Genomic DNA, 19,157 nt, shown 5'->3' on the forward strand with positions numbered 1-19,157 from the left:
GTCATGTAAGCATGTTAAGTAAGAGTTTGTCTAATCCACTAGGGACAGTATTTCATCCTTTTTTCCCATGTTTTGGTTGAATGTTTTTTTGACTTGATTGTTTGTTTGTCAAATAGCAATGTCAATCCATACGCTCTTAAAAATAAAGGGATTTTTGCAATAGAAGAAAAATGTTGGCTTCCACAAAGAACTTTCAGTGAATAGTTTTTAAAAGAACCATTCTTTTTTTTTAGTGTAAAGAACATTTTAAAAATCTAATCTGTTTGTGAAATAGATTCAATAGATGTTAAAAGTCCTTCATGAAACCATCAGTGCATATAAAGAACCATTATTTTTAAGAGTGCAAGAGTGTTCATGCACTGAATGAGTGATTTGTACTTGGAAAAACAAAAAGTTTGCTCTTAAGCAGTTCTCATGAGGTTGTATCAATTTATGGATATCATTGTAAAGCCATAATCTTTGTGTCTGACATTAGATCAATACAGTCAGGATGTCCGTGATATATCAAAGTACTGATGTAAAATAAGCAAACAACCTATGACCACAGTTCTGCTCACAATGTGCAGTAGTGAGTCATCCAGATGTTTAAGTAGGCTAAATGTCAAAATTGCTTAACTTTTTGGAATAGAAGAGGAATATTTTTTTCAGGTGACAGCCAACTTATGCCTTTGATAAATGGACTGAGGTTGTTGGAATTTCAGTGACATAACGTCTGTGCTTTTGGGTTAAGCAGAATCCTTTGACATCCAGAATTGTGTTTTTTCATTTAATGGCCACATATACACTACCAATGTTTAAATGTTTTTAAAAGAAAGGATTAAATGAAGGTTTTGGAGCAGCAAATCAGAATATTAAAATTATTTCTAAAGGATCATGTGACTGGAGTAACGATGCTAAAATTCAGCTTTGGAAATCTCAGGAATAAATTACATTTTAAAATATATTCAAATAGAAAACAGTTGTTTTTGCTGTCAAGACTTCTTTAAAAACATAACAAATCTTAGTAGTGTAGCTCTCTTGGAGTTAGAGAAAATTGTTTATTTCAAGCGATATTCAGAGGTTTGGCAGTTAAAAGACGTGTCTTTGTCTGGTGTTCAGTATTAGTGCTCTTTTGTTATTTTTTTGTTTAGGGTTTTGTAATGGTTGTAATAGTGTTGGGTGTAGCTGGGTGTCTTCTTTCATGCATTGTACAGTTGTACGTTGTAACGTCTAGTATGATTAATCATCATTGCATTTATGCAAAGACAACATTATGCAAAATTATGATATAATAGCAAAGACGTGCTAATAAATCATCTGCATGTTTATTCCAGGTCATTTTTAATTTGACACATTAATAGTAGGTTTAACACACTGCTTTGGCGTTATTTTCACCTTGGACACGTCCCTGAAATCTTCCCTCGGGAAGTATTAAGAGTTCACTATGCAGCTCTTACGTGTGTATGACAGCTTATATAAGGCTGACTTAAGAATAATTCTGTTTTATTCATCAGGGGTTGTTGGCTCTTTCTTCTTCACAGTCATGTGTAATGTGTTTTCAGAGCAATACATTTCTAACAGTTATAATGTGTTTAGAAACAATTCTTTAAATTGTTCTTATACGGACTCTATAAACAAAATCTGGATAAAATCTGTTCACATCAGCTCTGCAATAAATAGTAAAGTAGTTTTCAATATCATGGTATCGCAATAGCAAAACTGTCTCGATATTATTGTGGTCACATGACGATATGAAATGATAGGTCTTCTGGGCAAAAAGTGTAGATTTTTTTTAATATTATAACATAACATTTGTGTTTTGGGTCACAGCATCTGTCAAATGAACTAAAACCGAAAACACAATATGGCCTAATCCCTTCATCAAGACGTTCAGGCGATCAGCTCACGATCCGGTGTTTTCCGCACCTCAGAACGGCTCAGTTCACAGTGAATGCAGTAAACTTTTTATGGCATGTGCTGTGAATTTAGCATGCCTTTGAAAATGCAGCGGCCACCAGTTATGCTTTATTTTTTGAGGTAGGTGATTACAGCATTTCTTAAAATTTGTGGTAAGATGCGTTTTTGTAAACCTGTGTTCACTGAAGCTGGAAGTTTCCTGCCATTTCCGTCAAAATAAAAACCTAAAGGTGCAGTACGAATTGCTGACGGCTACTCATTTAAATGGACAAAAAATTACTACAGTCCATATTCAGTCTCTATCAAGTTTTTGAAATTAGGAAAGAAGTATTGTAATTTCCCTGCTGTAGTACAAAGCAAAAATAATATACTTATTCATTTTAATTTCTTTTACAGTGCAATTGTTTTACAATATATGGCTATTACTGTCATGGGACAGTAAAATAAAATTGTTGTTATTATTATTATTATTATCTGTTTGGCTTCAAAAACACCAGTGTGAATGTAATTTATACAGTATATCAGTATAATTTATAACAGTATATCACATCTAAAAAGCGGGTTAAGTTGGGTTGGACCTCTTAATTTTGAACTAGATAGAAGAATTTAACTTTAAAATGCACAAAATTAAAAATTCCTTTGTTTTTGTTTTTAAATATCACAATAAATATTGTATTGTGGACTTTATATTGTGATATTATCGTATTGTATCGAGATTTTGTACATCCCTAGTAATAAACATTATAGCACAGAGCTGCTGTTTAAGATTCTCACTGGTTCACATTCCAACTTTTAAGTATTTTCAGGATTGTTAACAGCTGGTTTCATATCACTTATGTAAATCTTTTGTATGGCTGAGATCCACAAATGCTCACTGTGTCATACACACACTGCAGGATTACCACCTCAGGGTGTGCACTAATTGGCTCATAACTTAATAGTCAATCATTCCTTATCTGGATTCTGTGTTTGGGGTGTGTTGCATTGTGTTCATAAAGCCTTCAGTGCTTTACATGGTTTATTCAGCCTGCTTGCGCCTTAATACATTTATTACTTTGAGTTAATTATTTGAAATTATATCAAAAATTATGTTGTTTTATTCAAAGCAACAGCTGAAATAATGTTGTTTTAACTGATTTTTGCTGCTGCCTCAGGTGCTGCTGTCAGTGTCTTCATCCGACTCTTCTTCAATGTCATCTAGAATGAGCTCATTGATGCTTTCTATCAGACTGCCCTGACTCAGACAGGTGTTAACAGTGGATCCGCTGCTGATGTGAGCAGGGCTGGGGTAAACCACACGTGGCTTCCTGTTCTTCTGTCGGCTGTGCGGGTGAACGCATTCCGTACCAGGTACATGTGGCTCTAGTTAAGACAAAAATGCAGATGGTTATATTCATGCAGTTTTTTTTTTCATTTCACTTTTGTAATAAGACACACAATGGGGTCCAAAAATCTGAGAACTCCAAAATTTTAGGATTCTGAAAAAAATCTGCGGATTCAGAAAATATGTATTATTACAATATTTCTAAGCCACTAATCAAATCAAATTGTCTCTTTTTGATGTATAAATTTGTGATGTACACTATAAGTTTTTAAATAGTAAGATTTTTAATGTTTTTAAAGACGTCTCTTGTGCTTACCAAGCCTGCATTTTTTTTCCCATTTGAAGTACAGCAAAAACTGTAACATTTTGAAATGTTTGTACTATTAAAATATAACTGTTTTTTTTTTTTGAATATACTTTTAAAATATAATTTATTCCTGTGATTTCAAAGCAAATTTTTAGCATCATTACTCCAGTCGCATGATCCTTTAGAAATCATTCTAATATTCTGATTTGCTTCTCAAAAAACATTTTTTATTGCTTTTATTATTATGTCAAAAACAGCTAAGCAGATTTTTTTTCCGGGTGTTTTTGATGGATAGAAAGTTCAGAAGAACATTTGAATCTAGATCTTCATAATCATTAAAGAATCCTGTAAAAAATGTACTCAACTGTTTTAAATATTGATAATAATAACAAAAAATGCTTCTTGAACAGCAAATCGGCAAAATGAATGATTTCTGAAGGGTCATGTGACACTGAAGACTGGAGTAATGATGCTGAAAATTTAGATTTGATCACTGTAGTAAATTAGTAAAATGTAGTAGTAAAATGTATTAAAATAGAAAGCAGTTACTTAAAATAGCACAAATATTTCACAATTTTACTGCTTTGCTGTATTTTCTATTACTCAAAAACATTAAAAATCTTTTTTTGACTGGTAGTGTATAAATTTGTGTGAACTTTTTCTAACAGACATTCAGATGTTCTTGCTTTTATTGATGCTGTTGGATCATCTGAAATCATGCTGAAGAACATGATCATCAGGTTATACAGAAACTTTTGGAGTTCATGCCACTTGAGCACAGCTGATATTAAAGTGCTCATGTTATTATTATTTTTAATGATTTAAAGATTTAAAACAAACAAGTAGCATTTTGCTTGTCAGTATATTAAATTGTGATCTAATTGTGTGGATTACTTGTACATTATTGTGATGTAGCCTATTTATCAGCTGTTTGGACATTCAGACGGCACCCATTCACTGCAGAGGAAGGCTGAGCAAGTGATGTAATTCTAAATTTCTACACATCTTTTCTGATGAAGAATCAAACTCCTCTACAACTATGATGGCGCGAGGGTGAGTACATTTTTAATTTTTACTTTTGGGTAAACTATTTCTGTAATGAAAATATTTTACTCTAGTGGCCTCAGAGTTTTACACCCCACTATGGTTCCCAATTATGCTGAATATTTACTAGGAAAAAATAACAAGACTTTATTACAGTATCTCCATCAGAATGGTTATCAATATCAGAATGGGACCTTGTTATTATTTTCCAATTACTTTCACAGCTTAGGTGACATGACAAGTCCTCTTAGAAGCAGAAAGCAGAGCAAATTTAGATTTCATGCTGAGTTTTAAAGGAGACATCGGATGCAAAAATTTACTTTTACACGGTGTTTGCATTTGCAGTGTGTGAACGTAACCACCCTACAATTATAAAAATCCGTTCACTCCGTTTTTCAATTCCCCAAAAACCAAAAAGTGGCAATTATCAAGCTGTTTTGATTTTCGGAGCAGTATGATGTCATATTTTTCAAGCCACGCCCATGGACTGTCCCGTATTAGCATATTTCCACCCCCAGCCAACTAGCAATGCAGGTATTTTGTAGTTGCATGTAAGTAAACATTAAAGAGTCTTCATTTTCTCCCGACATCAGAGCCACTGAAGACAGTGGATTAGTTTTGTTTTGGATTATAACGCGCCACCAAATACACAAAAACACAGAAGAAAGGGGTGGGTGAGCAGTAGCTCATTATCATTTAACCCTCAAAGACCGAGACAGCCGTCGGCGGCTAAAAATAGCTATTGTTCTTTAGTGTTTAATAACTTTTGAACCTCTAATCCAATTTGAATGCTTTAAAAAGTCTTGTAATGTACAGAGTCTACTCTTTTCAGTGATATCGCCTCATTTGGATATTCAGAGGCTCCGTGGTACGTTTCTTTACAAAACTGAACAAACACAAAGTGAAAGCAAAGTGCATCTTGCTTGCATGAAAACAAACACAAAATAACACATTTGCATGACAGCATTCTTTGAAAATGTACAGAAATACTCATAACAGAGCCCTTTGACATAACACAAACCAAAAACAAGGATGAAACAGCAGTAGATATCGGATAAAGCACTGGAATGTAGGTTTTCGCGTCACCAAGCGATCTCCCGGTAAAATAGATTCCGAAGCAGCCAGCAGATCCATCTATTTGGTTGTTATATTATATTAACTAATTATTACATAGTTTTTAAAGATTATTTGCACTGTTTTTTCGGTTGCACTCTGTATATTTCTCTCTCATTTTGTGTGAAGTTTGTGAATAATTTGGACTGTTTATTTTTTGTTGTTGTTGTTGCACAAGACAATTTGTGCAATTTTTCTTGTGCTACTTTCTACACTGTTTGTGTTTATTGTTTGGATTAAGAATATATTTATCTGAAAAAGTAAATTATTTTTACTGTGTTTTGCTATTATATAACACTGTTTCTGCTATGACTTTACTCCTGAAACGTTTTTGGACAGGTCTATATTGTCAATAAACTAAATGGGCCTGTTTTTCACTGAAAAGCACCTATAATAATATTGTAAAAATTGGCTATAACTTGCTTGGGGAATGTCATATACAGACACAATTTTATTTGGAAGTGTAAAACACCTAAATACAAATTGTTAAAGAAAAAAATCCAAACTTCAGGAGTTTTTATTTGAGTACACAGTAAAAAAACACCCAATTGTTGGTAGCGTTTTTTGCTAAAATTCTGGAAATTCACTAATTTTTAGAGAAAACAAAAGGAAATTTGTAATTTTAAATTAGCTAGACAAAGTTCAAGTTCTTATGATTATAATGATATATGACAATTGATGTTGACTGCTAGAATAGGTCTGAAAAAACAAAGAAATATACAGGTGCCTCAGGTGCCCCAAAAATGTTCTAGGTCTTTAAGGGTTAAAGAGACGTGCACCAAAACAGGTCTCTGTGAACAGAGCTGCTTTTGACAAGGTAAACAGGGTGTTGTTTTACATAGCCATTGAGGAATTTTAACCAATGTTGCAGACATTTCATGAAGACCCTAAAGAATCATACCAACTTGTGGAAATTGGTTTGCTGTGTTTTAGGAAGTTAACATATTTTAAAAATACCTTTATTGATATATATATTTGCGTTCTGAAAACTGTATATAATTAAAGCCTACTGTGTTGCCTTGAAATTGTGTAAGACCTCTAGTGGTCATTGTGTGAAACAGCATCAAATTACCCATTCGATTATAACAGTCTTCAGCAAGGCAGCTGTGCTGATTTCTTCTTCTAGGCCCAGGCCCCATGGTCCTCTTCCTGGGTGGTAAAATCTGTGTGGGGATAATGGCTGAGCGACAGCCATAACAAGGGGAACGTCCATCCATTCGACCAAAACCCCTAACAGAAACATAAAATGCAGAAAAAAACAATGCCATGATTATAATTTAAAACTGATACAGTACAGCATACAGTTGAAGTGAAAAGTTGACTTACACCTTCCAGAATCTGCAAAATGTTAATTATTTTACCAAAATAACAGTAAAATGCAACATATTTTTTATTTAGTACTGACCTGAATAAGATATTTCACATAAAAGATGTTTACATATTCCCTGGAAATCCAGAGGTCTCGCAAGAGCACAATTTGAATTGTCTCTGCAAGACACTCTGGCATCAAGCAATGTTGCACATTACTGCATTACGTAAGCAGTTGTGGGAACCAATCAAATCGGTGTATCTGATGTAGGCGGGCCAGAGGCGAGCTAAACTGATGACGACAGAGCTTTGACGTCCGGAATCATTAACATTGAAAGATGGCTACAGATGAACACCAGTTGTTTGAAACGGCTTTGGCCGCTACAATGAAAGAGTTAGACTTGGCTTTTCATATAAAAGAGGAACAGAAAACCGCGCTCGAATCGTTCCTGTGCAAGAAGGACGTTTTTGCTGTTTTGCCGACAGGATACGGCAAGAGTTTAATCTATCAGTTAGCTTCACTGGTAGCTAAGCGTATGGAGCTAAGTGAAAACTTAGTGATTGGTCGACCCTAATCTTAATAGATTAGGGTCTGGATTTTTTCCTGGCTAGTTTACATATAGTCCATAAGAAAAAATAAATTGAATTTTATAAAGATTACCCTATTCAAAAGTTTACATACGCTTGATTCTGAATACTGTGTTGTTACCTGAATGATCCACAGCTGTGTTTATTTTTTGTTTAGTGCTAGTTATCCCTTGTTTGTCCTTAACAGTTAAACGGTCTGCTGTTCTTCAGAAAAATCCTTCATATCTCACAAATTATGTTTTTTCAGCATTTTTGTGTATTTGAACCCTTTCCAACAGTGACTGTATGATTTTGATCTTTTCACACTGAGGACAACTGAGGGATTCATATGCAACTATTACAGAAGGTTCAAACACTCATTGAGGCTTCAGAAGGAAAAAAAAGATGCATTAAGAGCCGGAGGTGAAAACTTTTGAAGGTCAGGGTAAATTTAACTTATTTTGTTATCTGCGGAACGTGTAATTATCTTCTGAAGGGCAGTACTAAATTAACAAAACATGATATTTAGGCAAAATAAGACAAATGTACAAATCCGTTCAAAAGTTTGTACCCCTGGCTCTTAATGGATTATTTTTTCCTTCTGGAGCATCAGTGATCATTTGAACCTTTTGTAATAGTTGCATGAGAGTCTCCTCAGTGTGAAAAGATGGATCTCAAAATTATATAGTCATTGTTGGAAAGGGTTCAAATACACAGAAATGCTGAAAAACCAAAGAATCAGTGAGAAAAGCGGGCAGTTTAACTGTTCAGGACAAACAAGGGACTCATGAACAACTATTACTAAAAAACAAACAAAAAACAGCTGTGGATCATTCAGGTAACAACACAGTATTAAGAATCAAGTGTATGTAAACTTTTGAACAGGGTCATTTTTATGAATGCAGCTATAATTTTCTCTTGCGAACTATGTATACGTCTTCTATGTAAAATATTTTATTCAGGTCAGTCCTAAATAAAAAAATATTTCAAAAATATTAATTTTGTATGATTCCTCTTTTGGTAAAATAATGAACATTTTGCAAATTCTGCAAAGGTGTTTGTAAACTTTTGACTTGAACTATACATAAAGTTAATATCTTACTTGAAGGTCCGTAAGCAGTTTGGACAGTTAAACTCTGCAAAACCCCACATTTTGTCGGCTGGCACAGGGTCATACTTCTTTTTGCATCGATGACAGCGTGACACCTACAACAAGCCAAGTGCACACAGATGAATGCTAGAGCACAGCATGAATGGGATTGTAAAGTTGTAAGGTGTGGTCACACGTCATACCCTTTTCCTCTGAGGCACACGTCGCCACCAGTCCTTGTCACATGACTCACAGGCAAACTGATGTATGACAGACGGGATCTGGTTTGCGTGAGCCTGGTCAAACATTCGCTTATTCTCCACAGTCAATGGCAGAACTCGTAGACGCGCCCCGAGCTCCTGCAAACATGTCTGTGCATGTTAGTTCACGCTGTTTATAGCACACACACAGTTCTTCAGTACCTCGGTACAACTGATAATTCAAATAAACAATGCAAAGCAACTAACCGCTATATCATTGTCATCACTGGGTTTTTTCTTAGCCGGTGCCTGAAGTGAGATAGGAGTGATGCAATAACATGATTTGTTGATCCTGTAAATATACATATACAAATAGGGAAACTCCTTACTTTTGCTGGTTGACTGGCACCACTGGATCCAGATGACTTAGCAGGTTTTTCTTCCTATAAATGTTTGATGACTATAACCATTATACAATTAAAAATTGTAAGGTAAACAGCAGTAACTGGGACTTTCATTTTCAGAAATCGTGTAACATGACAAATCATGTTTACAGGTTTTTAGCGGATGGTTAGGATGTTATTGTTACCTGTTGTTTTTCATCAGCTTTGAGTTTCATAGCCACATTCTGTATGAGTGCAGAGAATGTGTTGATTAATAACACAGAATTATTAACATGAACACTTAATTTCATTGCATTACATAGCAAATGCCTTTCTTCAAATGCAAAATGCATGATATTTTGTAATCTGATGCAATGATATTTGTATAGATTTTAAATGGCTTAGGTTTCCCAATACTTGTTGCTAAATACATCTACTAGTTTTTTTTCCCATACATTTATATAAACTGCTTAAAGTTACCTGCACCATACCTTAGCTACAGGGTCATTATTCAAAGCTGACATGTCTTCCTCATCCAACTCTAGATATAAAAAAACACATAAGATAAGACATGAAGTCGATATAAACAAAACTATATATAAAAAGGAAATAGGAATGGCATAAATAGTAGAGTAACATAAGGTAATATACGTATGAGACATTAAAGAGGAAAGGTTTGCACTTTACCCCTGTCGTTATCTGCCATCAGGGCGACACACATTGCAACCATACGATGGTCGTTTCCATAGCGTCGCATAAGCAGTATAGCGTTGTCAATTTCAATAAGTCCATGAAACTTCTCTCTCAGTCGCCTGACACTTTTTTCCAACTAAGTGAAGAGGTAGCAAAAAACATTCACATTTAATTATCTTTATTTGAAACAGCAACCACGTAGTGTAAAACTGAGTGAGGCACTTATGTGTGACACTTTAAATTAATGTAAAGGTGATTATTTTTGCAGGAAAACATCAATCCGTTTATAACCTACGTGCAATATGCACTATGACTATTGAGGAAGTTACTGCACTATACTTCCTTTAATACCGTGCCTGTCATATTGTCTCCAATAAAATATCATACGCCATTTAACTGTATGTTTACACGAATAACAAATACTATACCTCCACTTCTTCTCGCATTCGATTCATCTTTTTGTCGTTCGGTGTTGTTGTAGTACCTGCAACGACACTGCTAGACCTCTTATAATGTGGCACCGTTTCCTTTAGCGTTTTCAGTAGGTTAGTGTGGTATATCACTTTCAGTTTGATCAAAAATACCACATCATGACCACTAGAGCTCGCCACAATACAGCTGTAAACCAAGAACAAAATAAGAGCACCCTTGACTGTTCATGCAAATAGAGTGAAGATTTGGATTCATCGAGTAATTCAAATCTCTTGAATCTTTTCACTAAAAAGATTCATTTAGATTTGTTCAGTGATTTACTAAATCAACTCCGTGTTTTTGCAGGTGTCATTCCCTTCCAACTATTAGACAAGATTAGTTCACAAACACCACTTTGTTCATGACTAAAAAGAGAGAGAGAGAGAGAGAGAGAGAGAGAGAGAGAGAAAAAAAAGATCAAATTATGCATTTTCTTTTTATTGTAGCTGAAATACTTTTCTTTTGATTTCCAAATGTCATTTTCAATAGGCTTCCCAGTAAAATTTAAACTAAAAAGTCAATGCAAGAATCAACAAAACATCACGGAGCCCATATAGCACACATATGTCTGCAAGATGTCTGTTAAAGATAACTTGATCTGAAAAGCATCTGCTGTGTACAAACATCTGACAGACATCTGTAAGATGTAAGTTTTACATCTTTTTTTTTTTTCAAAATCATAAACATCTTAAAGACATCTAATAGACGTCTATTTGACATCCGATAGGTAACGTCCTGTAGCTGTAATGCAGATGAGCAAACACTCAAAAAATGTCTTCCAGATGTAAATGCAGACGTCAAAAAGACGTCTCCGTGGTGTATGTGTAGACTTGTAGTCAAGACCGCCTAAACCGAGACCAAGACACTACCAAGACCAGAAGGCATCGAGACCAAGACAAGACCAAGACAGACCATGTGAAGACCAAGACCAAGTCTAGACCAAGACCGATACCAAGTCGAGACGGAGGGAAAAAAAAAGCAGACTAGTGTTGAAGCTACGCAATAACTTGTATGAACAGCAGCATACTAGGGTTCAGCCACAGTTTACATTCAATACATATTAGATGGTATTACTTCGACTACAGACCATGTCATGTGTGTGACTGAGCTCACTGTAAATGTTTTTTCAGACTGGGTGAGATCAACTATGTGTAGCAATTGTATGACGGCTGTTACTGCACTATTAGAGGATTGAGACTCCCTTAACTTTTGTATACTGTTGAGATCTGACATTACTGGTACTGACTGGTTCATCTGACAAAACATCAAACACCCCCAACACCATCTTGCTCCTCCAACAACTGTCTAAAGAATGAGAAATATGTAACCAATTGAAATTATACTTAATGTGTAGATCGTAACATCAAATTAAAGATACACAATTATAAACTTGGATTAGGCCTAATGTTTAGTCAACACAACAGAGATATGCAGATGATATTTAAAAGACCATTTATTTAGTAATATAGAGGGCATAACGTTATATGGATGGATGAGCGCCAACGGCTGTCGCAAAAAAACAAACAAAAAAAAATACATGCATACGTCTATTTGACATCTGCATTTACATACGGAGGACGTACTTTTTTGCTCATCTGCAATATGTCAATAGGACGTCTCCTATCAGATGTAAAATAGATATCTATTAGATGTCTTTAAGATGTTTATGATTCAGAATGTATGTAAAACTGTCATCTTAGAAAAAACGTCTGCAGTGCAGATGCTTTCCAGATCAAGCGATCTTTAACAGTCATCTACGTGTGCTATCTGGTAATTTAAAGTTATTTAAAAAAAATTAAGTTATATTTTTAGTAAAATACTATAGGCCTATAGATAACAATAATAATAATATTAATAATAGCCTAATTCCTCTTCCCCTTCCTCTTCTTCTTAGTCAATTAATGACTTCAAATCCCAGGGTTCTCTGAACGCAAACGCGTCCTCATGTTTTTACAGTGCAGAACTCCGCGTTCCGGCTGAAAGGAGTTTATGGATGACAAAAGCAACAGGACACAGGTCTGTGCATGCTGCAGAACGGACTGTTTAGCTGCATTCAGTAAGTGCACGTCCCAGAACACTTCCAACAGGTTTAGTCTTCATCATAGTGTATGCTTTTGTATCGCACATTTTGTTTTTTACACAGTGCAGCTGTCGTCACTGTCATTTTTTAATGCATTATATTAAAACGTGACGACCTTCATGACACATAACACTTAACATGCGGTTTTATATGTGAATTTATCACAGCTCTATAGTGCATTGCAACTGACCGGTTAGAACGCGCATATGAGGCGCGCTCCCGTGCTGATAAATCTGATTAAGAGTTAATCCGTAGTCCAGACTTTCAGTGTTCTCTGAACATTTCTTTGTCGCTTTAAATGTTCACCTAGCACGAAAAATGGTAGTTACTGACTTTTGCATTTTGTAGAGCTGTGAAAAATGTAGCCCACTTGGCATTGCTGTTGTAATTAATACTATTTACATAGGCTATTAGTTAATATTACAGATTGGCATATAGCCTAACATATGTATATACTACCAAAAGAAGATGGTCATAACATGGTTATGATTCTGAACAGAAAACTGTAAACAGCTTTGGCAAATAATATAGTGTTACTAAAGTTTAATGTTTTTATTGTGGTTTCAGATTAGAAATCATCATTAAACAAAAGTTATGGGGACACGAAAAGTTTTGGTGACAGGATGCTCCTCTGGAATCGGTTTGGCAGTGGCTGTTCGTCTTGCAAAAGATGAACTAAGGCGCTTCAAAGGTAAGAAGACGGCGTATGAATTTAAAACACCTCTTAGAATTTATATATAGTTGAGGTCAAAAATCTGCAAAATGTTAATTATTTAACCAAAAATAATAGTTTAACTTATTAAAAATGACCCCTTTCAAAAGTTTACATCCCCTTGATTCTAAATACTGTGTTGTTTTCCTGAATGATCCGCAGCTGTTTTTTTTTTTTTTTTTGTTTAGTGATAGTTGTTCATGAGTCCCTTGTTTGTCCTGAACAGTTAAAGCACCCACTGTTCCTCAGAAAAATACTTAAGGTCCCACACATTCTTTGGTTTCTAGCATTTTTGTGTATTTGAACCCTTTCCAACAATGACTGTATAATTTTAAAATTAATCTTTTCACACTGAGGACAACTGAGGGACTCATATGCAGCTATTACAGAAGGTTCAAATGCTCACTGATGCTTCAGAAGGAAAAACCATGAATTAAGAGCCGAAGGTGAAAACATTTTGAATTTGAAGATCAGGGTAAATTTAACTTAATTTGTCTTCTGGAAAACATGTAACTATCATCTGTAGCCTCTGAAGGGCAGTACTAAATGAAAAAATATGATATTTAGGCCAAATAAGAAAAATGCACACATCTCCATTCTGTTCAAAAGTTTTCACCCCTGGCTCTTAATGCATCGTTTTTACTTACTGGAGCATCAGTGAGCGTTTGAACCTTCAGTAATAGTTGCATATGAGTCCCTCAATTGTCCTCAGATCTGAAATGTGAGATGTATCTCAAAATCATACAGTCATTGTTGGAAAGGGTTCAAATACACAAAAATAATGAAAAACCAAACAATTTGTGGGACCTGAAGGATTTTTCTGAAGAACAGCAGGTAGTTTAACTGTTCAGGACAAACAAGGGACTCATGAACAACTATCACTAAACAAAAAAAAAAACAGCTGTGAATCATTCAGGTAAGAACACAGTAATCAAGGGTATGTAAACTTTTGAACGGGGTCATTTTTTATAAATTCAACTATTATTTTCTCCTGTGGACTATATGTATGTATCTTTTATGTGAAATATCTTGTTCAGATCAGTACTTAATAAACAATAACATGCATTTTGTATTATCCCTCTTATTTTGATAAAATAATTACCATTTTGCAGATTCTGAAAGGAGAATGTAAACTTTTGACCTCAACTGTATGACCAAAAAAGCTTTCAGTGTTATTTTAAGTCTTACTATTGATTGTGCTTGAGTCAGTTGTGGCCACTATGAGAGACCTGGATAGGAGAGAAGCTCTGGAAAGAGCAGCTGGAGAAACCCTCAACAGATCCCTGGAGATCCGACAGCTGGATGCCACCTGTGAGGACTCCATCAGAGAGTGTGTGAACAGCTTGCCAGATCGACGAGTGGATGTGTTAGGTGACATTGAGAGTTTCCTTAACAACAAATATTTTCTTAATTCTTAGTTCCTGAGCAATGCAGCTTCATAGTGATATAACCAATAGCTAGGTGTCTTTTGACTTGACAGTTGTGCAACCTTCTCACTTCTAATGGTGGCAGGATACTGAACTTCTGTATTAAAGGGATAGTTAATCCAAAATTAAAAATTCGATCAGTGTTTATTCATACAGGTTAATGACAGAATATTACTTTTTGCCTGAACTATCCCTTTAAACTCAACTCTGCAAAATGCTACAGAATGCTCACCCACATTATTTTATTTAATCTCTATTCTCTACCACACTGTTTTGCAGTGAATAACGCCGGCGTGGGTATGATCGGTCCTTTGGAGTGTCAGAGTGTAAGTGCTATGCAGGAACTTTTCAACACTAACTTATTTGGCCTGGTGAGACTGGTGAAGGAACTGCTGCCTGACATGAAGCGGCATCAGAGTGGACACATTGTAGTGATGAGCAGTGTCCTGGGCATCCAAGGTAATACCACATAGCTCATTTATTATAAGCTGTACATTTGACTGAAAGAATCATACAATTACTGTTTAAAAGTATGTATACTGTTTTTTTCAGGGCTACTTTTCAATGATGCATATGCTGCCTCTAAATTTGCTGTAGAGGGGTTTTGTGAGAGTCTTGCTGTGCAAGCTATGAAGTTCAATGTCAAGTGAGTACACAATAAAACATATTTCCTAGCAAACTAATAAAAAGGGCTAGGTTAACAAAATATGCTTAGAGCTATTCAGCTTTAATCAGCTGCTCCCAAAGTGATTTTTAGTTGTTTCATTTTAGTGTACCTAAAATCTTAAAAGTGTATTTTTAAAATGTACTTACAGGTAATATAATATTAATGAAATAAAAGGCCACTTGCAATGTACTTAGAATACACCTTCTTTAAGTACACTTTTAAGTTTGCACTTTGTAATAATGTCAAAAAGTATTACTTTTTGTCATGCTTTAAAGATTTACATTTATTTGATGTTGACTAACAGACTAAAGCATGTCTAAAGTACTTGATTAAAAATGAGTGTATTATTATTTTAAGCGTCTGAATACATTCAAATCACACTTAGAATCTTTTATGGTTAGTTTAATGGTTAGTTTACCCAAATTCTGTCATTGAATTACATTAATTACTTCTAAACCCGTAAGACATTCATTTATCTTTAGAACACAAATTAAGATATTTTTGATGAAATCCAAGTTATTTCTGACCCTGCATAGACGGCAACGCAACTGACACGCTCAAGGCCCAAAAGGTAGTAAGGACTAGGGCTGGGACACAATTAATCGCGATTAATCGCATCCAAAATAAAAGTTTATGTTAACATACTAAATGTGTGTTTACTGTGTATATTTATTATGTATATATAAATACACACACATACATGTATAGCCTTTAAAAAATACTTATATGTGTGGATAGTTATATTTGTATTTAATTTAGATTATATATAGAATTATAAATATTTTATTTATTTTAATTTAATTTTTATTTTCAGTTTTCTTTAATATACATGTTTGTGTGTGTATTTATATATACATAATAAATATACACAGTAAACACACATTTAGTATGTTAATATAAACTTTTATTTTGGATGCGATTAATCGCGATTAATCGTGTCCCAGCCCTAGTAAGGACATTGTTAAAATAGTCCATGTGACAGTGGTTCAACAGTAGTTTTATGAAGCCACAAAAATACTTTTTTTGTGCTGAAAGAAAACAAAAATAACGGCTTTATATTCAACCATTTCTTCATGCATTGTAAATATGGCTTTTATACAAACCCCACAGAATGACATTAGTGGAGCCAGGCCCAGTTGTAACTGAGTTTGAGAATAAAGTGTATGAGGAGGCAGAGAAGATGGATCTGTCAGAGACTGATGAGGAGACAGCTCACATCTTCCGTCAGATTTACCTGCCATATTCACGGAAAGTGTTTACCTCAATCGGGCAGATGCCTGAGGAAGTGGCAGAGGTGAGTGTGTTAGTGAAAAAAAAAAAAAAAAATCTATGTATGTTGTGTGCAATTCCCTATAGCCTATATTTAATATTTGGGAATATCTATTTTAATATTTTAAGTTATTTAATAAGGTTATCAACACGTCACAACACGCAAGCGCTAAGTCGAGTCGAGGCGAAGTAGATTAAACCCCGGTACAGTGGATGCCATTCTTTTTTTGTACAGCGAACGTAAAAACACTAAATGAACATTTCCGCCTGTTAAATAAAACAAAAGTTTAGTGGTTATTTAGCGTAGGCTGTAAGCCTATACACATTTGAAAAAAAAAAAAATGTTTAGCCTAGACGAATACAAACGCTGCTTTGTAAATGTTGAAAATGTTTATCATTATCTACAGTGGTGTAGTGGAGGGTATACGCAGGTATATGGCGTATACCCACTTTATCAGGCGGCTATGCGTATACCTATTTTTAGATCATTCTTTTGGCATTAGCCAAAATCAGGACAGTCAACCACATCCAGTCATATGTGAATAAATGTACATATTCGCTAAAAACACCCAATAAAGACAGTAATGATGCAGTCAGGACCGTGGCGCCGGCTTGCTTTAAACTGTATTTGATGATTAAGCCTGATGCGCCTGCGCCTGAAACAGTACATAATAACGAAAACAATACCTTACAAATAAAAAGAAGCAGGATTTTACGATCAGAAATTCCTTAAACCAGCGAACCCCTGTAAACTTTTCAGTCCAAGGATCCAGTAAACGAATGCGTTCAAATAGAAAGTTCAAAACGAAATTCATAAATGAAGCATAGGCTATACCCACTTTTCTTCCGGCACCACCACTGATTATCTTGTTATTAATATGACATGATTTATGGTTCATATTCGTAATCGTATGTTGTCGCCAGTTTACATGGCGATGTTTCCAAGCACTTTCGGCCTGAAATAAAGGCTGTTTTCATTTGAATTACAGATTACAATAGTATGTCTATTTAATGGTCGCGGGTGCGGGGCGGGTTGTAAAAATAGATACAGTGGTGGGTTGGGGCGGGCCAAATAATTTCATAAAAGCGGGACCCGTGGGTTGAAAAAAACCCCGACCCGCGCATCACTAGAGTGTGTGGATGGGCTGTTGTTATTTTGTTTGTTATGGCTCCCTGTTCAACTGAGTGACAGATAAATGTCTCTTATTTCTTACAGCAAACTCTACAGCTCATTGTGTCCAAGAATCCTCCATTTCGTCATCAGACCAACCGTTTGTACATGCCACTGACTGCCATGAAGCATGCGGACCCGACAGGGCGACTACCTATAGATGCATTCTATAAAATGATTTTTCAGCATGACCGTGTGTTCAATGCTAGTCTGAGGATTCTACGCCTACTGCACAGGAGAATGGGTCAAGGTGCAGCCTAAAAACCCTCTGGTGAATAAAAACATTTCAAAAGCATTTCAGAGTTTCACAATGTTTAGTTGCAAATTCCTGTTTGTAACACTCTAGTGTCCTTTTCATGCTGTAGTGGTTTTTAACAGTATCAAAGCAACTGGAAGGCAAGTCTGCAACGCTTGCACACTGAGTCTGAAATTGTCGTATGTGTTTTTTTTTCATATTCGTCATCCTTTCCTATTAAAATGCTTGCTATGGAATGCGAAAATGCAGAACCTGATCCAAATTTTTTAATGACAGACTAAAGTATAGGAGGCGCTGTGTAAACGTGATTGACACAACATGAGGTCGTATTTATTTTTTAACATGCGAAAATTTCGAATGAGAATTTCGGACTCAGTGTGCAAAGATGTTTAGCCTAAAAAAAATAACAGCTAATGCTAACGCTGCCGCCTTAGTGGTATGCAGGGAAGGAGACCAGAGGCCATTTTTTTAAAATGGATGTCAGTGGAGGAGAGGCTTCACTTGGCTGAATGAATGAATGAAACAGTTTATCATTTATCAGCTAATCTTCAACTTGTTTGCTATTAATCAATAGTTTTGGATTTAACTATTTTTAGAGTTTACACCAAAAAAAAATGCAGTTTTATAAGAGAAGCCGCAGACTTTTTGTAACAGGTAGGACTTTGTTTATGGCACTTCTCATTCAGTATCAATAAACAACGATTGACTCGCACAACTCTGTTTGAAATTGAATGGTGTCATGGCTTTAATATGATTGGTTATCAAGGCACACATGATCCGGTTTTACAGTTACACTTTCTCCAATGGTACATAATAAAAACCCTCCTATCTCTAAATAATAAGACAAACTATGGCTGATGTAGAATTCAGAAACCCTTCCTATTAGTGTCACAGCTGTTAAGTGAACTGCAGCCAGCAACTTACTTCCTCGTGGATACTCATGGTAAAGTTATTTTGTTCTTTGCTTAGAAGTAAAATAAAGTTGGAAATAAATGGTCAGCGATACTGTTAACTGCTGAGAGCGACCTTTAGATGAAGAGAGGGTTTGAACTTATGTCACGATTTGGTCAGCTACCTGGATGTGCGGCCATATTGGTGATACTCCGCTGTAAACAACAGCATGGATTGCACAGTTAATGTACAACTAAATATGTTGTTTTTTTTAAACCACAGAAGAAA

General features: G+C 35.3%; 2 protein-coding genes across 3 annotated transcripts; one reads left to right on the forward strand and one right to left on the reverse strand.

Annotated features, from left to right (window-relative positions):
- Positions 1-103: 103 nt before the first annotated feature.
- On the reverse strand, positions 104-10,604 carry shfl (shiftless antiviral inhibitor of ribosomal frameshifting). The gene is made up of 10 exons (XM_073838105.1): positions 10,354-10,604; positions 9,920-10,061; positions 9,724-9,773; positions 9,439-9,477; positions 9,239-9,292; positions 9,117-9,158; positions 8,853-9,008; positions 8,662-8,765; positions 6,757-6,914; positions 104-3,258 (listed from the first exon to the last, which is right to left on the reverse strand). The coding sequence occupies exons 1-10, from the start codon at positions 10,378-10,380 to the stop codon at positions 3,047-3,049; spliced, it is 984 nt and encodes a 327-aa protein (XP_073694206.1). The 5' UTR covers positions 10,381-10,604; the 3' UTR covers positions 104-3,046.
- A 1,723-nt stretch (positions 10,605-12,327) lies between these two features.
- On the forward strand, positions 12,328-18,693 carry LOC141344701 (retinol dehydrogenase 8). 2 transcript variants are annotated; one of them, XM_073849593.1, is made up of 7 exons: positions 12,328-12,452; positions 13,044-13,167; positions 14,398-14,559; positions 14,895-15,074; positions 15,168-15,261; positions 16,393-16,576; positions 17,768-18,693. In XM_073849593.1, exons 2-7 carry the CDS (start codon positions 13,071-13,073, stop codon positions 17,981-17,983), a joined length of 933 nt encoding a protein of 310 aa, XP_073705694.1. In that variant the 5' UTR covers positions 12,328-12,452; positions 13,044-13,070; the 3' UTR covers positions 17,984-18,693. The 2 variants fall into 2 exon arrangements, with proteins under 2 accessions (XP_073705694.1, XP_073705702.1); XM_073849601.1 differs by lacking the exon at positions 12,328-12,452 and adding an exon at positions 12,738-12,797.
- The last annotated feature ends 464 nt before the right edge of the window (positions 18,694-19,157 follow it).

This window comes from Garra rufa, chromosome 1 (assembly GCF_049309525.1).
Source record: "Garra rufa chromosome 1, GarRuf1.0, whole genome shotgun sequence".
Taxonomy (NCBI): domain Eukaryota; kingdom Metazoa; phylum Chordata; class Actinopteri; order Cypriniformes; family Cyprinidae; genus Garra; species Garra rufa.

Excerpts from the sequence above, each read along its gene's own strand:
- shfl (XM_073838105.1), bottom strand. The coding sequence starts at position 10,380 with ATGAATCGAATGCGAGAAGAAGTGGAG. Across the intron at positions 9,293-9,438 it reads AAGCTGATGAAAAACAACAG|GAAGAAAAACCTGCTAAGTC; the intron begins GTAACAATAACA and ends AAACATTTATAG. Across the intron at positions 9,009-9,116 it reads GTGATGACAATGATATAGCG|GAGCTCGGGGCGCGTCTACG; the intron begins GTTAGTTGCTTT and ends ACATGTTTGCAG.
- LOC141344701 (XM_073849593.1), top strand. The coding sequence starts at position 13,071 with ATGGGGACACGAAAAGTTTTGGTGACAGGATGCTCCTCTGGAATCGGT. Across the intron at positions 15,075-15,167 it reads CAGTGTCCTGGGCATCCAAG|GGCTACTTTTCAATGATGCA; the intron begins GTAATACCACAT and ends TGTTTTTTTCAG. Across the intron at positions 16,577-17,767 it reads TGCCTGAGGAAGTGGCAGAG|CAAACTCTACAGCTCATTGT; the intron begins GTGAGTGTGTTA and ends TATTTCTTACAG.